The 22,729-nt window shown below is 36.4% G+C and overlaps 1 protein-coding gene across 12 annotated transcripts in view; it reads right to left on the bottom strand.

The window, feature by feature from the left end:
* PLEKHA5 (pleckstrin homology domain containing A5) overlaps positions 1-22,729 on the bottom strand; it is a 177,573-nt gene that overhangs the window by 145,593 nt on the left and 9,251 nt on the right. The window contains exon 1 of one of the 12 annotated variants that reach the window (XM_075505664.1): positions 21,272-21,394. The exons of 10 other annotated variants lie outside the window; for them this stretch is intronic. In XM_075505664.1, the coding sequence (XP_075361779.1) occupies positions 21,272-21,294 (23 nt within the window). In that variant the 5' untranslated portion in view covers positions 21,295-21,394. Of the gene's footprint in view, positions 1-21,271; positions 21,429-22,729 lie in introns of those variants that run through there. One more of the 12 variants, XM_075505698.1, reaches the window with a different exon arrangement.

Raw genomic sequence — 22,729 nt, 5'->3', positions numbered from 1 at the left:
CACCCACCACAAAAAACACCCACCCCAAAACCCCACAACACATGTACACTGATTTTACTTCAAAACCACTGTCAAAGAAATTAGCATGAGTTAGATAAAAGATCAAAGCCTTTCATATAATGTGACAGAACTGCAGTCATGACTCATATTCATTTTCTGAAAGAAACAGGTTTGATGAAGTGAAAAAGTTGCAGACTCAACAGGTAAGGGGTTCTCAATATCCTGCTCCATAAATGAGCTGCTTATAGTATTTTTGTTATTCTTACAAATAGTTTACCTTGTCCATATGAAACTATTCCATCCAAAAAGAATCATCCCAACTTCTTGTGCCTTGGAGGCTGGGGGCAGGGAAGAGGTAATTCACTTAGCTCCCCCCTACACTATTCAGAGCAGCTACTGCCACCATGGTATAGGTAGTGGGGTTGCTTGCACCAAAATGTCAAACTTTACTGTATGCACCCTAAAAATTACTTTGAATTTCCTCCTCTTTATTTTTCATTGTACCACTTTTTCATCTAGGCTTCCAAATTTTTTCCAGAAGCATGAACTAAAATTAACTGCAGTGGTGATCTCACCAACACAGATTCCCTCTAGGAGGTGCCCAGAAGTTCATGCTTGCTCTATTTTCTGAATGCTGGTGAACACCACACTTTGGAAGACATCTATCAGACAGCCTTCACTCTGCTCTACTAGCAAATGTTAAGAACTTTAGAACATGTTAAAGATGTGAAAGCACAGTGGAAATCTCTAACAGCGATCAAACTGGAAATCCTAGCACACAGCACAGAACTATGCAGTAATGAAGCTTTGGTCTGGAACTAGGTACAGAAGTATGCCAGAAATTAAAAACAAACAAAACAAAAACCAAATAAACACATCCTTTTTAGGCTCCAGAAAATTCACTCAGGAAGGACTTCCTGATTAAGTAGTGGACTCACTAACATCTAACACAGGAATTAATTTTTGAGGCTCTCCATGATATTTTTCCCATACAGAATAGATCCTTCTACCTGTTTTCACAAAACTTTGTAGGAATTAATCACCTTTGAGCTCTAACACACACCAGGCATGCCTGAAATTACTTACTGTACTCAAGTGTCATTAAATAAGAATTAGAGACGCATATCAATTAATCTTCCATGGTCACATTTGGCCCCTAATAATCTTTTAGCCTGGCTTTCCTTTGGTTGACAATCAAGACAGAGAACAACAACATGTACATCAACATCAACAAGCCCTTTAGTTCAAGTCCTTTAGTAACACTCTCACAGTGCACTCAAGCTGACACAGATGGCCTTGTCCAGGTGACAATAGCTGTAAGACAAAGTAAGGCTGTATATACACTGGCGAGGGGGGGACATGCATGAGAGGAAGACGGAGAGAGAGAGAAGAATGAGACAACAAAGCTGTCAGAGGGTAGCTGTACCTGTACTAGTTGCTCTTCTCCCACATAAAGAGGCAAAGCTATTTTTCTATTAAGTGATCTGCATCTGCCACAGGAAAGTTTTACTAAGTGAAGTCTCTAGAGAGTATAAAACCCAGTCAACTCAAAAAAGTGACCTCAACTGAGTGACAAGTCTGTATGTACATCAGTGGGAACACAGTTACAATCCCAGACCTTCTCCTCACAATTTATTTCTTCTAGAAAAACATACCTATGAAATAAGATTAGGAAATTAATCTATTGGCATGAAAAAGCAGTAGTTAGAAAAAAAATGGACAAAATGTAAAAAATTAAACTCCCTAAAATAAGTGCATATGTTATCTAACTTCTATCAAAGATCCTCTACAACAAACTGTTTACCAGTACTGTTTAATATCTTAATCAACGATATAGTGGGATTGAGTGCACCCTCAGCAAGTTTGCAGATGACACCAAGCTGAGTGGTGCAGTTGACATGCCTGAGGGATGGGATGCCATCCAGAGGGACCTGGACAAGCTGGAGAAGTGGGCCTGTGTGAACCTCATGAGGTTCAACAAGGCCAAGTGCAGGGTCCCGCACCTGGGTCAGGGCAACCCCCAGTATCAATACAGGCTGGGGGATGATGTGATTGAGAGCAGCCCTGCAGAGAAGGACTTGGGGGTTCTGGTGGATGAAAAGCTGGACATGAGCTGGCAATGTGTGCTCGCAGCGCAGAAGGCCAACCGTATCCTGGGATTCATCAAAAGAAGCGTGGCCAGCAGGTCGAGGGAGGTGATTCTGCCCCTCTACTCTGCTCTGATGAGACCCCACCTGGAGTATTGAATCCAGCTCTGGGGCACTCAGCACAGGAAAGACATGGACCTGTTGGAGCAGGTCCAGAGGAGGGCTACAAAAATGATCAGAGGGATGGAACACCTCTCCTATGAGGACAGGCTAAGAGAGTTGGGGTTGCTCAGCCTGGAGAACAGACGGCTTTGGAGAGACCTTATTGCAGCCTTTCAATACTTAAAAGGGTCCTATGAGAAAGATGGGGACAGACTTTTTAGCAGGGCCTGCTGAAAGAACAAGGGGTAATGGTTTTAAACTAAAAGAGGGTAGATTCAGACTAGATATAAGGAAGAAATTTTTTATGATGAGGGTGGTGAAGCACTGGAACAGGTTGCCCAGAGAGGTTGTAGATGCCCCATCCCTGGAAACATTCCAGGTCGGGTTGGATGGGGCTCTGAGCAACCTGATCTAGCTGAAGATGTCCCTGCTTATTGCAGGGGGGTTGGACTAGATGACCTTTAAAGGTCCCTTCCAACCCAAACCATTCTATGATTCTATGAAACAAAAAAATAAAGATGAGTCCATCAGTACACACTTTTTCTACAAGAGTCCATATTCCTCTCTTCCCACTTTATACCCCCACATAACAGAGGGAACTGTTTAATTTTTAAATTATATTTGAAATATAAATTGAAATAGGTTTATTTGTAACAAGCACTGCAACAGACTCAAACCACCAAAAACATTTCACGTAGTGCAAGTAGTAACAACAGGATCCCAAAATTTAATGAAGTTCTGACTCCTTTTACCATGTTTACAGGTAATATTTACAGCTACATTATATAAATAAAAGCTAAAGGAAACACATAAAATAAGATTGCACTGTTTTCCAGCCTACTTTCAGGTCAGTACAAATGTTTGAAAAAAATGTTTCTAAAGAGCAAAAATAAAAAAATGAAAGTACCTCTGTATCACATCAGTAAATATATATAATACAATAATGTTGTGGAGAGAGATGTTTAGTACCTAAAAAACCTATATACACCTAAGATTTCATAACATACAGTTTGTTTGAATGCTTTTTATCAACAAATAGTCAACTCAAATAATAAATACATGATGGTAGCTTACATCTGCACTATTAACACATACTTAGACCACTACTCTTATTTAGCATTGTTTAATGCAACTTATTTCATGTATATTACACTGTTGAGACTCCCAAACCCAGCAGTATTCTTAGCTTCCTAGGTTAAAAAAAGAAATACAACACAATTTATCAATCCTTAAATCTGCCTTCTGTGTTTATGTAATAGAATGACATTTTAGAGAATACATAGCACATAGGAAACCAGAAACATCTACGCTTATGGTTGTAAGCAAATATTCAACTACTATTGAATTAAGAAAAAAAACCAACACAACAAACAACCAACCACACACACCACAACACTAACCTTATTTTGTCTGGTAACACCAGTGTGTTTTTGTAACATCCAGAAAAGCTGTCACACTCAATCCTCCTCCAATTCCATTTTAAATGATTTAGTATCAAATGCTTCATGGACACACATGCAGGTATAAAAGCATGAAAAGATTAAAAGTACAAAAAATTTTCATAAAATCAACTTTTAACATTTAAGTTCTTCTGCTATCCATTCATGTGAAAAAACCCCGCAACAATATGAACCAAACTGAGAAACACTACTCCATCATCCATGGTATTGCAAATGTTTAAAAAGCAAAAGAGATTTTCCTGCCCCTGCACCTCTCTTGTACCAACTAACAGTTTACAGGACCAAACCAGAAATGAGGCAACTGCCAATACTGCTCTGGGGCTTCACTGTATGCTTCTATTTGCAAGTGCACCACAAAGCGCTCTAAAGGAGGTAAGCAAAGTGTTGGATTTTTTTTGTTTGGCTGTTGTTGTTTTTAAATGATGCATTTAAAGACGCTAATACTATCAAGCTCCCTCTGCTGTTATATTTACTCCTGAGTTGTCAGTTAAAGCACAAGACCAGGAAAAATGCCTTGTCCTAGACAGATCTGGGTCCTAAAAGAAGAGATAATCTTGATTATTAAGACCTTTTTCAACAAGGTTTTTATAAGTTTAAAAGTTCTAAGTGCCAAATTCAATATAGTATGGAAATGATTTTTATTAATAGTTACTGTAGCACTTAAAGATTCCAAACAAACTATACAAACTAATATGAAGTAGAAATAATCCTTGCCTTCAAAAAAATCTATGAACATAATTGAAACACTAAAAATACTACACAAAGAAAAAGCACCATAAATTTCTCCTCCTCAGGTCACCACATTCAGGATGAGTTGGTGCCTTAACCCATCTCATTAACCTTTAATCTATATCTCAACTATTATTCATTGACCTTTCATCATACCCACTCAGATACGAAGGAGTCTTCTCCCCCAAAACACATTTTAGGTATTCTCTTAACATCATACAAAAATCCAATACTGCAAACAAACTCAAACTACAGCTTTTTACTAGACCCCTGGGGATGGTGCTTGCTTACAGTATTGACCCCAATCCAGACTGCATCACATCAGCCTGCTCTGAACTAAGCTTGAGCCAATCACCACAGTTTAAGCTTTAGTTCCCTCCCAGGTACACCCAGACAAAAAACTTTTAATTTCTACATTCAAAGTCTGTCTTGATTTTTTAGCTCAGGAGGACTAAACTGAAAACTCTCCCCTCCTTAGCACTGGGATCCACGAAGGTGCCCAGATTGCATCGTTACTGAACAAACTGTGCAATTTCGGAGACATTTACAACTCTCTGTAAGCTACAACTGTACTGGTAAACACAAAACCAACAAAAGACCAATCAATCTCCACTCAACCTGATATCAAGCACTTCTCAGAAAATAAATCTGTCTATGTAGTTACATTTTTTCTTAGTATTCCTCCATCCACATTTTAGTCAAAAGCTGATGCCCATGGAGAAAAAGCTACTATACAACATTAGCTTCTTATGGAAGATCCACTATTTCACTCACAAAAATCACCCAATGATTTAGGCTATAAAGTACCTCTGGAGCTCATTTAGCCCATCCCACTGCTCCAAGCAGGGCCAGCTTCAAACCCATTCAAGTTAATTAGAGCCTTGTACAGTCAAGTTTTGACAATCTTCAAAGACAGAGACCCCACAGCCTCTCTGGGCAAGAATTGAGATGAGGTAAGTCACAGATTATGCACTTCTTAAGGATATTTACATTTTCTTATCATCAAGAGCTGGCAAAAGCCCCTACCATTGCTGACAAAATTATATTGCTATGTCAAAAAGCACTGCAAAAGTTAGCAGCAGCAGCTGTCTATTCCCTGCAATAGAGTTTCTGCACTGAAAACTTGTCTCTGACAGTATTTTTCAAGGCATAACCATTTCCTTAAGTCATCTTGCCAAAACTGACAAAAATTCTGGTATTCCATCAGAAATACCTCCTTTATTTCCAGGCATATAGGTCCATATTTTTAATACTATGCTGTGATAACAAGTGAAGCAAGTATGGCATACATTCTCTGCCTTTAAAACCAATAGACACATCCAATAATCTCTGGAGAAAAAACAGTGTTTACAAACAAGTCAGATAAATGAATGGTCTTTTCCTTTATTTTATCAATGAGATGAATGACTTGCATTTCTGAAGCCAACTTCTTTTGTTGTTTGGTTTTTTGTTTGGTTTGGTTTTTAAAATTAATTATAGTAATGAGCACAAAGACAACTTAAGGATTCAAATTCCTCCAGGAATTTGTAGCCAGGCAAACATTCCTTTTGCCATCATTTTATATTTGGTGCTTCCCTCCCCCTTCTATGAATTCTACCTTCATTGCCTGCTTTACCACAGAAACATTAGCAATGTTAAGTCAATTCTTTTCTGGTTTTGCTGGAATTTTAGAGATCTCAAACGTGAATCATTTTATCTAAGTACACCTCTACCTTTTCTCATAGTTATTCATTAGGGATTGGTCATTAAAAGAAAATTATTAACCTGAAAATTGAAAAAAAACTTTACCTGCTCAGTCAGCTTGGCATTCATTTTCTTATGTCAACTTCAATAGTCCTCTAGCTGTCATCTAGAAGTCTAAGAGAGGACCTGAATTTTTAACATAGAAACTAGCAGAAAACTATACAAATCTCAAACCTTGTTTCATATGTATATACACACATGCACACACACATGATAGTCAGGAAAAAACACGAAGGGGAAGTAGCCTTCCCCCATTCCCAAAGTCACTTTTAAGAGTTCATAAAAGTTTAGACTTGTACCTACAAGTGTAATCAAAAGGTTTTAAACTAATCTCAAATAGTTCTGGTTATTAAAGATCTCCTAAACCAGAACAGTTAATTCTACTATTCTAAATCAATTCCCGTTAGTACAGTTACATTTTAACTCAACTCATCTACCATTTCAGCTATACACTACAGCATTCTTTTTCAAATTTCTGTGAACAGACAGGCAAGTTGTTCAATTCAATAAAACAGTATTATCAATTTTGCTGGATTCTAAAGCTTCTGCTGGTTTTGGAGACAGCCATAAAAGCAGACTTCAAAGAATATTTTTACATCTCTATTTCAATATGCCTTCTACACTGGAAATAGCACCTACTTACTGTTTTAGCTAATCAAAGAAAACGAAGTATAAATAGAAACACGAGTGAGTCGCAGGGAAATACTGAGCTGGCATTACTTAAGTACGCGCATAAAAACTATAAGCAAATCCATATAGCAGATTTTTCCCCATAGAGCAGTACCACGCAGCATGCTATTTAGTGAGAAACATTTCAGCATTAACAAACCCTCTTAAGACAGATGGAGCTATGCCAACATAAAAGTCTTTTCTCTGAATAGCTGATGCTGTCTGATGCACTGGTATTTGCAGAAGCACTTCTTGAAAGTGATACAGGTTCAAGTCGGCTCACAGATCTGACTGAAAACTATTCCTACAACAGACAAATTTTCAGTTTGATTTGACTTGCCCTACGACTGCATGATTGCAAAAGCCATTGTAAGAGAGGAAGGACTACATGACTAGAGGGAAAGGAATCTGTGGGACTGATCTTTTCTAGATAGTTGCAAATCAATTTAAGCCAAGATGAACCTATCCTGGGAAAGTGTTCCAAAGGTACACTAAAAAAAAAAATTAAAAAACCTTTCTCCTTGGAGTGAGCCATTAAGTTTGGACTTGGCAAACCTACATCCAGACTATACAATTCTTTGATCAGTTATGAAAGAGTAACTGATTTCATGGGTGCTTCAGGGAGAATGTACAAAGCACAAAATAATTGTTTTGCACAGCACTTAAAATGGTTACAATTAATAAATGGTATCTTCCACTGACAATTCCATGCACAATCAGAGATTTTTGTTACAGAATTCACTTGTCTGAGGTTTTTTTGTTTACATACTTTATATTGTCAGCACTTAAAGCAGCCTCATTTCACCATTGCTTCAAGCCCGCTCAAAAAGTATACATCAAACAGAGGCAGAGAGCAAATGCTACTGTGGCAGCCCTTGACATAACTTCTAAGATAATTCCTCATGTTATTTCCTGTATTCCAGTTCCTTCATCTATTACAAAGAGTTTTGCAAGAATTACGTCTTAAAGAGTTTTTTGTAGGGAATAAAAATTAGAAACAAATGTAGCTGCACCCCAGTAATTTATCATTTTGATGTGGAAGTGCCCACCACATGGATTAAAGCGTAGGTGTAAGTAATTACAAGAGCTAATTAACCTGTAAAGAAAACAGAACCTATTTCCAGGTAAAAATATTTTTCAAGTGTTATTATTTTAGACAAAAGAATTTTAAAGTAATTGCATAGAAAGATGTAGTCTCTCTAAAGTGGAGTCCATTTTCCATTTAGACTTACTTTTAGAAGACTGGAGATTTTTTTTTTCCCCAAAGTTCTGTTCATTGCTTTTGCTGTCAGCAACCTGGCTTAAAAAGCTGAAGACAGTGCCAAGACACTAGTTGCTGACTTCTCTGCCAAACAATTCTTCTATTGTTTTTCAGGATTTAAACTGACATCTTTTTGGGTAAAGCAGTAGTCACAAAACAGTCAAAATTGAAGAGCCTGAAAATTGGGAAAGCATGGCAAGATCTTTATCAACATTTGGAAACTCACTCAGTTATTCTTCAGTTTTGTTATTTTCTTATTCTCTCTTCAGAAATGCATAAGCCATGCAAAAAAGTCATCAAATGCCTTTAAAAAGCTTGGCTGAATTCCTGGTAGGATTAAATTTAGGCAGTGTTGGTAGAATGCTTCACAATCTAATTCCTGGTGATGAGTAGCTTAAATGAACAAATTTGATTTATAAATTACTAGCTTCCAATATTCTTGTTACTCAGTTCTCTTTTATTTGTTTACTAGATAAAATGAAACCCAGGTTTCTAGTATTATTATATACTTGTTCCTAATCTTGTTCCTCCCCATCCAAATGAGAAATAATTAAATGCAAATGAATCCTAGACTAGGAATCCAGGTGGTGTTACTCTAAGCAGCTTTTACCAGCTAAATTCTCTTCGTAGCTTTCTCTTTATATTTTAAAGATATTCCAGAGGCACATCCAGCAAATTTAGGAATTGATTCCTATCCATTGAGACAATTTACATGTCTATTCCCAGAAATGTACTTCAACAGCAAAAAACGCTATTTGCGTCAGTCAGGAAGTCTGTATTTCCACTCTTCAAAATATCTGAAAAGAAACAACACCACAGGCTTTCTCTTTTCTTTAATAACACAAGATAATACTCATTCCAAAAGATGAAACCTTTTACAGAGCCTTCTAATAAAGAGTTCTTGTACTCCAAAGCCTTTTGTAGTTTTGTGTATACAACCTACAGTGATTTAGTATTAGCAATCGTAAGGTAAGTCCTTGTCTTTTAGTTTTTATGAATGTGCTTGTTACTTTGCAACTCTAAATTCTGACATCAATTATGGGCCACGTGCAGGCAAGCAAAATTTAATTTTCGGAGATGACCAACATTGAGATCTGTATGTAAGAAAGCTTCCAGATTCATTGTTCAAATAAATTCCTACAGTTTCACTAATAAAAAAAAATTCAAATCTATAACTTTAGAGAAAAAAGTTGTACAAATTATGATTAAAGCTCTACTATATTTGTATCCCACTTGTTATATTTTCCAAAGAATTTATTTCTTGAAATAAATTTCTTGAGAGAGTAACATAGAAAGGATAGTTAATTCCTAATAATCCAAGTACTGATCTAGAGTTGAAGAAAAATCATTCTTCAAATGCCCATGTGCTTATATAGAACAGCCGTGTCTTTTGTGAAGAAATGGAGAAAAGAGGAGAATATAATTTTTTTAGTTTTTTGCAAATAAGTAATCAGTCCGTCATTTAGACTGTTGAAAATATCTCACTCTACCCTCCCCAAGCTGGTATCATCTAAATTAATCTCCAACTATCTCTAAAATGATCTCATAGGATTTCTGAAAGCAGGTACAAGTTTAACCATTCAATTCCATTTACAATCGGAAAAACTATTTAGCTTTACAGTCTCTTTGCCAGGTACTGTCTCACTCACACACACCTCTTCATGCAAAAAGTCAAGTCAGTTACATCAGCCTAAATCAATACTCAACTAGCAGACAGTATCTAATGATTTCATAAGTTTCATGTTCCTCTCATTAAATCTCTGTGTGTAGTAAAGCTTAAGTAGGAAGATCAGTAGCATTTTCATGTTTACATAGTTTATTTTCAAAACAAGTTAAGACCAATTACTGAAGGGACAAGACACATTACTATAGGGAAAGTATTAAGTGTTCCCATACAGCAATGTTTTGTGCACACACAGCATCCATCAAAGCTTTAGTGATAAGATACCAGTCAGAGATACTCTGCAAGACCATTCCTAAGAATCTGTATAACCATAATTAAAACAACTTTCCTCTCATTTACTACTAGTAAATGAATATTTATGACTTGGCGATTAGTGTTGTTCTTAAGAGCAGCTGAACTAGGTCAGATCAAAAGTCCATGTAACGCAGTGTCCTGTTCCCAGCCGTGATTAGTAGCAAATGTCTTGGAGAGCCCATCAGAACAGGAGAGACGCACAGCGATACCTTGCTTCGGCAATTATAAGCCTCAGAGGTGGGGATATTAAGTGAAAGAGGTGCCTACATATTCTTCTTCCATGAATGCAGACTTACAGCCCACAGCATCCTGAGCTATACTTTCTAGATGTTTTCAGTCACTTTCCTTAATTACATATGCATTTCTTTCAGACCTGTTGAACATTAGCCACAAGGGTCAACTCTTCTTGATTTGTAATTCCTCCTGCTAGTTCTTTTATTGGAATATACAGCAAATGTGTTATCTACTCTCCTTTCTACCTTTTATAATTTTATAGGCTTATGGTCTCCGCATCAGCCCTCAGTGAAGTATTGTAGGCGTTCTTCAAATGAAGAGCTTCCATCTTTGATCACCCTTGTCAAACTTCTCTGTATCTTCTCTAGTTCTATTATATCATTTTCCTGTTAAACCCATACTTCTTTAGCACAAAGCTATGCTCATATTTCCAGACACACTTAACTGGAACAATATTATTTCAGATGTCAAGCCTTTACAGTCACGTGACTTTTTCAACTGAAGTCTGTTTTCTCTACACTGTGGATCAAGGCCACAGCTTCCATTTTTTTCCTAAGTGAAAGTGATAAAATATAATCTGAATATCAATAGATTATTTTTTTTTATATATATCCTGAGGGGGCACAATTCTGTCAATTCATAGGCCTAACATCATGAAGATGTCAACTAAATTTTAAAAAGTAGTGCTGCCTTTCAAATAGGAAATCTTGTTAAAAAGAGCTAGAAATCCTTGCATGAAAAGGTCAGTCAAAAGCAGCGGCATCATGACAAAAAAAGACACCTAAGAATCAAAAAGAAGTATCTCCTTTTTACTTTCCAAATGAAATTATTTAAACACTTTCCTGAAAGGCTTGGGATTCTCTCAGCACTGCCAGGAGATTGTGGCAAGTGGCAAGAAGTAGAAACAACCCCTGCTTGCCTCCAATAAACAAGCTATCATTGCATATGTCTGGACAGCACTGGTCATAGAGCAGATGATAACAAAATGCTAGTTATGTATAGATGCTCTATTTCCACTTGCCTGCCACTGCACCAGGAATGCTGATCACCTACTGCTAAGTTCCCACCACTTTTGGAGATACTAGTAAGACAACAAATTGATACAGTTGCATGGAAAGTTTTTTTTTAAATGCATGTAGAGCTTCCTTGCTAAAACTGCAAGAGCATTCATTCTATGAACAGACATTTGCTCTAAGTTTATTTTAACAAAGGGGAAATAAAAGATTCAATTAAGATATTGGCTCAAAAGGAGATATAAAGAAGAAAACAAAACCAAAACAAAACTTAGACAGCTTTAGAAAGACACCACTAAAATTTAGGACCCGGTGGCTCCATAGACTGAAGTGATAAAATAGCATCTTATCATCTGCAGATTGCCCGTGTAGATGTTCAAATCACATCAGGGAACAAAAAAAATGCTATTATTTAACTTCTTCTGAGAAACAAGACTGATAGCTTAACTTTAGTGCCCACTTCACAAAATCTGTACTCCTATTCACAACAATTGGGATTTATATGGAAATCTTTGAAAGGCATTCTGAAAGAACATGGAGCTTATACTCTCCTCTGTACTGCATGTTACTGCTGAATTCAACACGGCACATTTAGAGAGGGCAATTTTCTTCCTAGTTACCTTACATAAGAAGCAGATTATTACACTTTTTTTTCTTTAAAGAAACCAGTAGAATCTGCAAAGAAAGGTATTTCAATTTTTAAATCACTACCTAAAGAATACAAACACTACAAGTCATCTAAAAAAACCATGTGAACCAGTATTAACACTGCATAGATGTGCTTTTTCGGGTTATTATTTTACTTTGGGAAAGTCCCTCTCCCCAGGCAAATAAAAAAAAGGGGGGAGAAAGTCAATTAAGGAGTCATAATTAACAAGTATATAAAGGGGAAAAAATTCACTAAAATAAGTTCTCTATAGAATGTCACTACAGACCTCATCATAATTTTTTTTTCAATGCCTTATACAGGGTTTTTCAAGGCATTTTCAAACTACTTATACAGGGTAAAGAAGAAAATAGTTTAATTGGCCTCTAACTTCATATTCTTCCACCTATTAATCTTGTACAACAATGAAAACCTTTAATCTGTTTTTGTGGCAAAAAGGTCTCCTACAAGCAGATGGTTAACTTTGGTTAGATAAAAAAAACTCTTCAAAAGGGAGAGCTGAGCCATGTGAAATATTTAACATGAACCACTTCGGCTGCCTCAAAACAGGTTAAAGATACATGAACTTTTGATGAATTCACACTATTCAGTTCATCTACTGCCCAGACAGGTCATATCTTGAAAACATAGCTGTTTCCTTTAAGCTCAAGAGAACAGTAATTGTATGTAAATTCCTGTCCTAACTTCATGTAAGGTATTAATCATTCTCTCCTCAGCCGCTGGGACTATATGCCAATCCTATTCCTGAGTATTTGTAGAAGCACAAAGCAACCTTCCTTGTAGATTTTTTTTTTTTTCCCATGAAAAGTTTTTATTCTGAAGAAATGTATCCATTCAGAAGCATGCTGCCTCTCCCCACTCAGCTCCCTATTTACTGGTGTAATTCACACAATATTTCTACCACTCAATAGGTTGCTTACAGTTACCGATGCACATGAGCTAATATCCTGATACCATTATCTTTTTTGGGGCTCGTGTCTCCTCAGCTTTCTGTGAGTCAGTTTTTCCCAAATTATTATCCTGGCCATTACTACACTACCAAGTGAATCATAATAGCATAAAGTAGTAACACTGGAAGATGAGTACAGCTAATTACTGAAAATAAAATCACAGCTTCAAAGATTGTTCCACACACAACATTTATATACTCTTCTCCATTACACCCTGAGCAAGTAAATATATACTAGTTTATTAAATATCTAAATATAGCTTACAGACTAGTAATGGTCTTGTATAATTTCTGGTGGCCTAAAGAACTATCAGAACACCAAAGAAGGCAGATCTGAACATATACAGAAATAGCTCAAAGCAGTATCACCAGATAACTCTAGAACAAGCATTTCCATGGTATTTTGTGCAGCACAAAACATGGTCTAAAAGCATGAAAAGCTGCGCTTCTTTGAAAAATAAAGACACAAGAACAGTGGTTTTGGATGCAAATTAAAAAAAAAAAATCAAGTATTTAAACACATAGTTGAAACCCAAGTTGCTAAGTTATGGAAATGTATTATGAAATTAGATTCTTCTCCCTTCCCATCTCTTTTATTCGAGTGCTGAGTGCTAAGTATGTACCATTATATGAAATTAAGTCAAGCAACTTTTTTTGTTTTTACCATTTCAATACATAACTTGGAATGGAACCAATGAAATAGCACAATTTGTCTCTAAAAATAAGAACACGGAGTTTAGTGGCTCTTGATTATGTTTTCCTTACAAGGATCCTTTGCAGAAAAGTACATGTTTCAGTTTAGAACAATGATAATTAGTGCCTGTGGGAATAAAGCAAACTAATTTTTCCACAGCAATATAATTTCCTGTAACTTTAATTTTTACATGATGATACTCCAGTAGTTGCTCAGATACATTTTACTGTCTACAGTGTGGTCAGGATTTGAAACAATTAGCTGCTTTCAGTTTAATCCCCCCATTTAAAAAAAAAAAGTTAGTTCTACTCATTTGTTGTAAAAAAACCCTGTATGTGAAGAAAGACAATTTACCAATAAGCTCTACATATTTCTAAGAATGCCTCTAACTTTGGGTTAAATTATTTAAGATGAAAAAACCAATCAGATGCAACTTGTAAGTGCACTAGGAGTACAGGCGTTGTGACTGTCCTCAGTATTGTAAGAGAACTCATTTTCAGAACTCCAGGAATCCATCTTCACTGACTAGGAAGAGTAGTATTTAATCTACATAACAGGGGGCATAGCCTAATTGCTTAAATACAGGTATAAAAGGTGACAGTGGCTTGCAGAGAGACAACACTACAGAGGCTACACTCCAACATCTAATGTCAGTCCCAGAGTACACTTAATGGACACACAGTCCAGAGGCAGATGAAACTACAGTTGTCCTCAGAGCCCTTGAACGGTTATTTTTCGTTCAGCAACAGTAAGAAACAGTGTTCTAATGGGAATGGACCTGTAAAAAATAGAGCAAATGCAACCAAATTTGAGAGAATAGACTTGCATCCTTTCCTACCAAAATGAAAAATGGATATCAGCACTTTTTTTTTTTTTTAACTTTTAATGATGCACAGGGAACCATGTTTAATCATCACACCTCATGAGGAGGATTCATTAAACACTTCAAAAGAAGCTTCTAAAAAAGACCAATATTCTATTTTATAGGAAAAAAACCAAACCCTACATTCCCTTGTAGACTTCTCAGCCAATAGTATTGGATCTTTTCCAAAATAAATCCTGGGGTTACAGAATTAGACCAAGAAAAGCACTGATGCAACGATGACTTAAACGGACACAGTGTCACTCACTCAGGCAGCTCCAGAAGTCAAAACAGGGTCAACCCATATGATGAAGTTATGCACGTATTAGTATTTACAACATCCTTATTCCCTGACTTCAAGGCTCTAGAAATTCAACAGCGCTATTGCAAAGCGTTGTAAAACAACAAAACCAAACAAACTTCACAAATCCTACACAGCTATTCACATACCAGACTTCTTGTAATCCTGCTGATGAAATTCCCATAATTTTCAAATGGAAATTAGAAATGACTATTACATGATTTCATAATCAAAAGAATGTGGGTTTTTTGGTTGTTGTTTAAGTAACAAAAATAGCTTTTTATTTTATTTTGAAGGAAAGCACAGAACCAGTAGATGAGCTGTTCCTACTACTTCACAGCCATTAACCTGAATTTTTACTTGAATATTTTAAGCATTATCCTACCAGCACACAGGTGTTTATGCTTTTCATTTTCAGAGAGAAATGTTATGTAAAGTTGATCTCCAAATAAATAATTCCAAGTATAGTATAAAATGTTGTTCAATGGCACAAAACTAAGTATTAATAAACCCGTTCAAGAAACGTATTTGAGTACCAATCTTCAAAGATGGCTTTACACTCCCCAATACATTTATCCTTGCTTCAGAATGAGCCATTTTGTAATGTACTAATTTGAACTTAACATTACTTTACTTACAAGACAGCTACAAATGCTTTCTATTTTAAAATCTGTTTTATTCTCAGTTCAGCACTGTACTTTTTCATCAATACGTCTAACAGCTAATTTCAGTATCCACTTTAATCCACAAAGAAAATCGAAGTGTAGCATTCAATAATCAAATATTTCTTCATCTGAGTATCATGAAAGCCTCCCACACAAAACCACAGATGTGTTGGTAAAACTTTACCAGGAACATTACAAAAGCACTGTGAAGCTGTTTGGACTTATCTAATGACCACAACACTATTTGTCTCCTCACAAAAATAAAACTGCTTTGATAAAAAGAAAGCAAAAATTCGCTGACCACAAGTCATACTTTTCTGTTGTCATTTCACAGTGACATTATCACAATATCTTAAAGACCTGGAGATAAAATGGAGAATTAATTGGTCTTGTCATGGTGTGGCCAACAGAATACACCAAAGAACAATTCAACCCCTGACTTGTCTATTAATGTTCAGAGTTTATTTTCATCTAGTTTCATCAATTAGACGGATTCCTTCACCAAAACTAATAGGAGCCAATCTTTCATAGACAACAGTTCAAAAGACAAAAATGCCTAAAGTAGGCCAATCTACTGACAGCACTACAAAGCAAAAATACTCAAGTTCAATTGTTAATCTATTCTTTCACTCCATGTAAAACTAGAAGTGCTGCATCAAGTCCTTAGCAGGACATAGATGCAAGCAATTCAAACTACCATATGGCCAATTAAAGAGCATCACTGATCTGAAGGAAACACACTGAGCATTTCTCCCGCAAAAGAATGACTAGCAGGTTTGTATGAAGTACAGGAGAAAGTCATAAAAAGCAATTTGGTTTTGCTCTGCTACGTGAATTTACCACAGTCCTCTCTTACCACCATTCTTTTTCAGGGAGAAAGGGCGGTGGGAAGGAGGTGATGGGAAACGTGGAGGAATAGATGGGATGAAGATTTTACTTGCTATCAAAAGCACATAAGTTCAATGCTTAAGTATCACCATTCTAGGTATGTTGCAAATGAGCATGCGCACATATATACCACTTCCTCTGGCTTACAATCTTAAAGAAATATATCAAGTAATCCATCAGTTTATATAAAGAGGTTTTTAAACATATCTGTTAATTACCACGATTATAGTGAGTTGTCCCTAGTGTTCACTCTTTTGCTTTTAGTTTAGGGAAAAAATAAGCTTAATTCAATTAAAAAAAAAATCTGTAAAGCATAACATATAATTTAAAGTCTTGACTTTTCAATATTTAGCACCGTATCCTGAGCAGGTCCTAATTTTGACTGAATAGCAGAAGATCCTGCAGGGTTCATTTCAGGCTGCAGGCATTTGATACTGAACTGACCTCACAGTATTTACATTCCCCTTAGGAAAATTTGGCATGCAGTCCAACTGGGGAAGATCATGTCTAACACTACTTGAGCTACCAGTGCTAGAAGCAAAGAGAATAACAGTGAAAAGAGTAGGGTGAACGATAAGGGCACATATATAGACATAAAATAAAAAGGAAGAAGCAAAAGAGAAGGTCAAACAGCAGAAGAAGAATTGAAGAGACAAGAGTTGGAGACAGTTGTTTTCCTGATATAAGTAAGTCCCTAATTTTTTTTCAAACAGTATTGCAGACAGGCTTTTCAACTAGTAAAAAACAAATTACTTAAACTCAAGGAAAATAATCTAACCAGAAGACTCGAAATATTTGTCTCTGCTCGAAATAAATTAACAGCTGCCAACTACAGCTTTGTCTGCATTGCGTTTGATTTCTTGTTGTGGGTTTGATTTCTACCTATGTAGAATTTGGACAGAAAAAAAACCAACAAAAACAGAAAACTCCCCCATAAGTTCTGCTTTTGACCAGTCCCTCTACAGTTGTAATAGACACACCTGGTGAATTCAGCAGTTAAATCAAATTCAAAATGTATTCACCTCCATTCATTACAATTTAGGTCCCTACTGCTGCAAAGAAATTAGATAGGACTACAAGAGCCAGTGAGAAAATCCTATTCCCGTTTTTCCTAGAAATTCTTATCCCATCTTCAAACAAGTAAAAATTATGTTTGTTCTTTACAGATTCACTCTGCCAGCTACATAACCTCCTATACACCAGGCGTGGTAAAATTGTACAAGAGACACAGGTTCTGAACCAATCCAGATTCATTTCTTCACTTCCCTGAAAAATTAAATAAAAACCTTGTTACCATAATTTCTTTGAAAACTCTATTTCCAATTGCACAAGGCAATGTTTAAACAAAGTCATAAAATAACTGAAATGCAAGAGTTCTTGTACAAATTAACGTTGATTGCAGTACCTGTCTAAAATGACGGTACCTTCAATCCTCATGAAAAGTTTGAGAAGATTCTGCCTGCTTTAATGACTTACAAATAGCATCACTGGAAGTCAAAAAGAAAAACCAACTCCATTACCAAACAATGACTGCAAAAGACCCTCTCCCCTCTTATTTAAAACCAGGATGCTAGTAATTCCAACTCCTCAGCCTGATGCACTCTCTCAGGCAGCCCAAGCTCAAATCACCAAGGGCTGTTAAACACAACCAACCCCACTTACAAGCTAATAGGACATCACTGCTTTCATCAACAGATTTTTTTCTACTTATGTCTCACTTCACGTAGTTCTGTTCCACCTACAACATTGCAAGATTTTCACATAACTTACATATATGAGCTCAAAAATGTTTTGAAGCAGCAGGCACCCAAACAAAAGATTATAATGAAGAGGATAAAGCACTGGCATTTGAACTGACTGCTGAATTTGATAGCGCTTTTTGTTGGTTTAAACCACAAAGTGAGCAATCGGAGGCAACAGAAATCCCGAATTTCTTGTTAGACAGGTTTGGCACTCTCACCTGAAGTTGAACAAAACCACAACAGAGTGAGCACTATTCTGAAGAGTATTGCAAAATCTCTTTTGTGTTTAGCTTGGGATACATCAGGACACAAGGATACACCAGGAAAAGGTTCAGATTTTTCCTGATGTCTAGAAATCTTTTTATATTTTGAAAGTGAAGCAAAATGCAAGTGTTCCATGTAAGAAAATTGGAGTGGGGGGTCCTTGAAAGAGGCATAAAGAACAATGTGTCCTATATATATGTCTGTGTGTGTATATATATAAAATATATAACCACTACTGGCAATGAGAGGCCCAAAAGGATACTCTTTCATTTAATTTATATTTAAACAGAAATCACTTGAACCATAATACTAGGTATCATTCATCTAAATAATTCCAAAACTTCACCTTTTATGCTGTTTACTATGTACTGTGCAATGTACTCAGCTAGAAAATTATGAAGATTTAATGGTTTTGTTGTCAGTTTATCTGCTTTTAAGAACAAAACTTTTCTTAAACACTATTTGTGGCAAACACTGCAGAGAAAATTTTAACCTGCGAAAGTTTTTAATTCATTTTCCAGAAAAAAACCCTTTCATTTAGTAATTGAATTATCAGACAGACAGGAGCTGCAGAAAAAGAAATGCAAGGCTCAGGACAAAATGATGAGAGTCAAACCACCTTTTCCAGCAGTGTTACAATTTGCACTCTGTTTCCTTCTAGTCTCATCTCCACACTACTTCAAGGCAAGGTTTATTAAGTGGCCTTGCCGATTGTCAGTTCATTTTTATCTGAAGTTGAGCAACAGGAGGGACAGAAGCAGGAGACAGACCGTATGGCAGAGATCAGAACATACTAGTGTCTCAAGGCTCATCAGCCTGGTGTAGTCCCTAGGTATGCTTGTATAAAGAGATAAGAAACCCTAAGTCAATATTTTTTACTGACCAGAACTACAGACAGATGGCCCAAGACTCCCAGTGATGAGTGTAAGTATTTAGGCTCCTAAACTCTTCAAATTCATTGTAGAACAATTTTAATAACTACTTCCTGCCTGATCAAGGATAAGGTTAGTGACCTACACCCGTAAAATTCACTATATTAGAGAAATTCTTAGGTGTTCAATTCAGCCAATGTATTGTATTGGTTAATTGTATTGGTTAATTGTATATATTAGTATAATTGTATACAATTATACTAAAAATGTATTGGTTCAAATGTCAAATGCTTTTAACTCTGCAGATAAAATAACGAAGATGGATCAATTAATAAAAGCTAAAGTTTTATTAACGGAAAGAAAATTTAGTAACATTTGTGTGCTTTATTAACTAAAAAGATTTCAGTGTTTCAGACCAGATAAGTAACTGATACCCACATCAGGTACAGAAGATAAAGATTGTACCTGAAAAGAGATTTAAAATCATAACAGATTATATGAATTTATAATAAGATTTAACTTGCATCATTATTTTTGTTAAAATTGTTAAAATAAACATTTGATGCTAGTACATTGATTGCTCAAACACATATTTTTCTTTGTAATTTTCTTCATCAATCTTCTGTATCAAACTTTATCAAAGACTTCAATCAAGAAGTTTTAATTTTATCTAGACGATTCTCTTCACACATGAAAAAATACAAAAGAAAGCAGCCTTACTAAATGGTGTGGCCAACACATAAAAACTCAACGAAAAAAAACCCCAACCCCAACAGTCTTAGCCAGGTTTACTCTCTCCAAGAAACCAAGTCATCATTTTCAACATGCAGTCAGATGAAAATGTTTTCTTCTTCCCCATAGGGATTCTGAGAGCACCACTTGTTTATTCTTGTTGCGTACAACATTTTATTTCTAAATGAGCTTTCTGTCCTTCTTATAAAGCAGGTTCATTGAAAAACTTTGAAGATGATCTGTCATCTGTTTTTACACATCCCAAATGATATTCTCAAAAATGATAAATATTAAACATTGGTCAGCAGCTGCATAATCTGTAGGATTTAACACAAAATTAGAGAATAAGAAAAAATGCAAAGTGTCAGAATTTTGCTAGTAGTACAGCTCAGATAAAAGCATCAAAAGCTGTATTTTTTGCAGGATTTATACAATTTCAGTAATCCTACTTGCTCAGTGAGTAGTAAAGAATGTAAAGTTTCCATGAACTACTGGCAAAGACAGCAGTTTAAATCAAAACTTTCACCAGGTATTTTCCTTTCAAACACCTTTGTTTACTAGGACCCCTCTTACCTGGTCTGACACACTGAAATGTTTCCAAAGTACTTAAAGGACTAATTTTGTATTTGTAACATAATATTTGTAACATTGTAACATTAAATATTTGTAACATAACTAAAGATAATTTGTAATAGATTCTGGAAGAGAAAAAACAGGAAGCTAATTTTGAAGGATTTGCTTGGCAATACACCTCTCCTTACAAACAATTGTTCTTACTAAGTCACCATGGAGAAAGCCATGAAGAACTAAGTTTCGGAACCCTCCTGAATATGCGAGTGTTTTTTAATTGTTTATATAAAGGTCTATGACCATCACAGGCCACAGAGGCATTCAAAATGCTGTCTAAAAGCCTTTTTTTTTTCCCCACATCACAGATTTCAACCAAGTATTCAACTCCAGGTTTATAGGTCCAGAGCAGAAAGATGAAACATTACAACCAACTATTTAAGCAGACCTCCCTGTCTTACTCAGTACTGGGGAGTAGGAATTTTTCCCAAAGAGTTTTACTGGAGTGCCTAGGCTATCAAGTTCCCATGCCCGGGCTTCTACTTCTGAAGGTGGCTACCGATGCAACTTCTTCCCCCGCCCCCCCAACATCACTGTCAGAGAATACCTTCCCTTCAACCAAATGCAAGAGCAAGTGAAGTGAACAGAGAGAAACGGCTACCATCCACATTCACAAGAAGGCAAGGGAAGGAGAGAGAAGGTGGAAGTGTTTAAATTCAGGTATTTACTTACTGAAACACAGAAAAAACACACATACAGGCACCACGTTGGCAGAAATCCCAGCAGTCAGGGCTGTGGAGCTTTGCTTCCAGCCAGCATTTGCCTCAAGCTTCATAGGAGTTCTCTCCCTCTCACACGCACACAGAAGCGTACTGAAGATCACTCTGAACTGCCAACCAAAGTGTATCTCAGGTTTAATGCAGATGTAATTCATTATAATAAGAGCCAGTGTAACATAAACATATGCAGGAAAAACAGGCTTAGCGTAGCACCGCAAGAGACGCTAGATTTGATCCAGCACAACAAAACACTTGCAGACCACAGAAAAACAGTGCGTGCAATTCCTTTAAGTAAAAGCAAAACAGAATGTGCACCAGATAAAATTCGGATCCATAAAAGTTCTCCTGAATAGTGGCTACACCAAGTGGACTTTGTTGGAAAAGTTCACAAGGTACCTGCCTGCCACTTGAGGCAGTTTTGGAAGTGTCCCTCAGCTCCAGGTACTGCAGGACACGGGTACTAAGACAGGGAAGAGAAAAAGAACCCGTGCGACATCCTGACACAACAGGATGAGGAAATAGTGGTACAGGTCCCAAAATAAGTCTTAAGAGTGCACATCAGTTCAGTTATCTTTTTTTTCCAAGGGGGGGAGGGGTTGGGAAAAAATGCATCACTATATTTATAAAATAATGCAGCAGCCACCCACATAAAAAGTTACAATCCATCAGCATTTCCTTTGTTTTTCACCACTCTTCCTACATTGTAGACACCGAAAATGAAAGACCACAGAAGAATTCACTTCACAGTAATAACATCTTAAAGTATATATTAGCTTTATCTGCTATTTTTAACCCCATCACCCATTAAGGCCAAAGTTAGGGAAGAAATATTACCACTTCCAAAACCAAGGATCCACAACTGGGGAAGTTAACTTACCAATTTGTTAACAGATGTCAAAAAGCTTGAGTATCTTCAATGCCTTTCTCATGGATTTCAACATTTAATGTAACAACTTACGTATAGATGTTTTTGTATTTTTCATTATTATCCATTAATTCTTACAAGTGTTTACAAACTTGGTAATGGTTGAAAAAAAAAAATCAGTAAGTTTCCTCATGGTTTTAAGTGTATCTTAGTAAAACTGAAGCATTCAAGGTATTACCCAATTTAGAAACACACTTCAGGAAAGAGACAGCTCAAAACATCAACAGACATCACACTGGAAGAGAGGCTTTATAAGCACAGCAATTCCTAGTGTTCACATTTGATGTTCTACCTGCCAGACTAACTTTGAAACAGGTTTATAAGCCAGGAGTAATGGGCCCTGCCAGCCCTGCACACGAGTGAGACAACATGTTTTTGCAGGGTGAACTTTTGCCACCCTTCCTTCTGGGAGAAATTCCATCAAGTTTGCTCCTAGGAAATCAGCTCCCACCTCTACTCGTTTTACTCACTTTCCTCTGCCACCAC

This window comes from Mycteria americana, chromosome 1 (genome assembly GCF_035582795.1).
Source record: "Mycteria americana isolate JAX WOST 10 ecotype Jacksonville Zoo and Gardens chromosome 1, USCA_MyAme_1.0, whole genome shotgun sequence".
In the NCBI taxonomy this organism is placed as follows: Eukaryota; Metazoa; Chordata; class Aves; order Ciconiiformes; family Ciconiidae; genus Mycteria; species Mycteria americana.
This window is presented reverse-complemented; position numbering and strand designations above follow the sequence as displayed.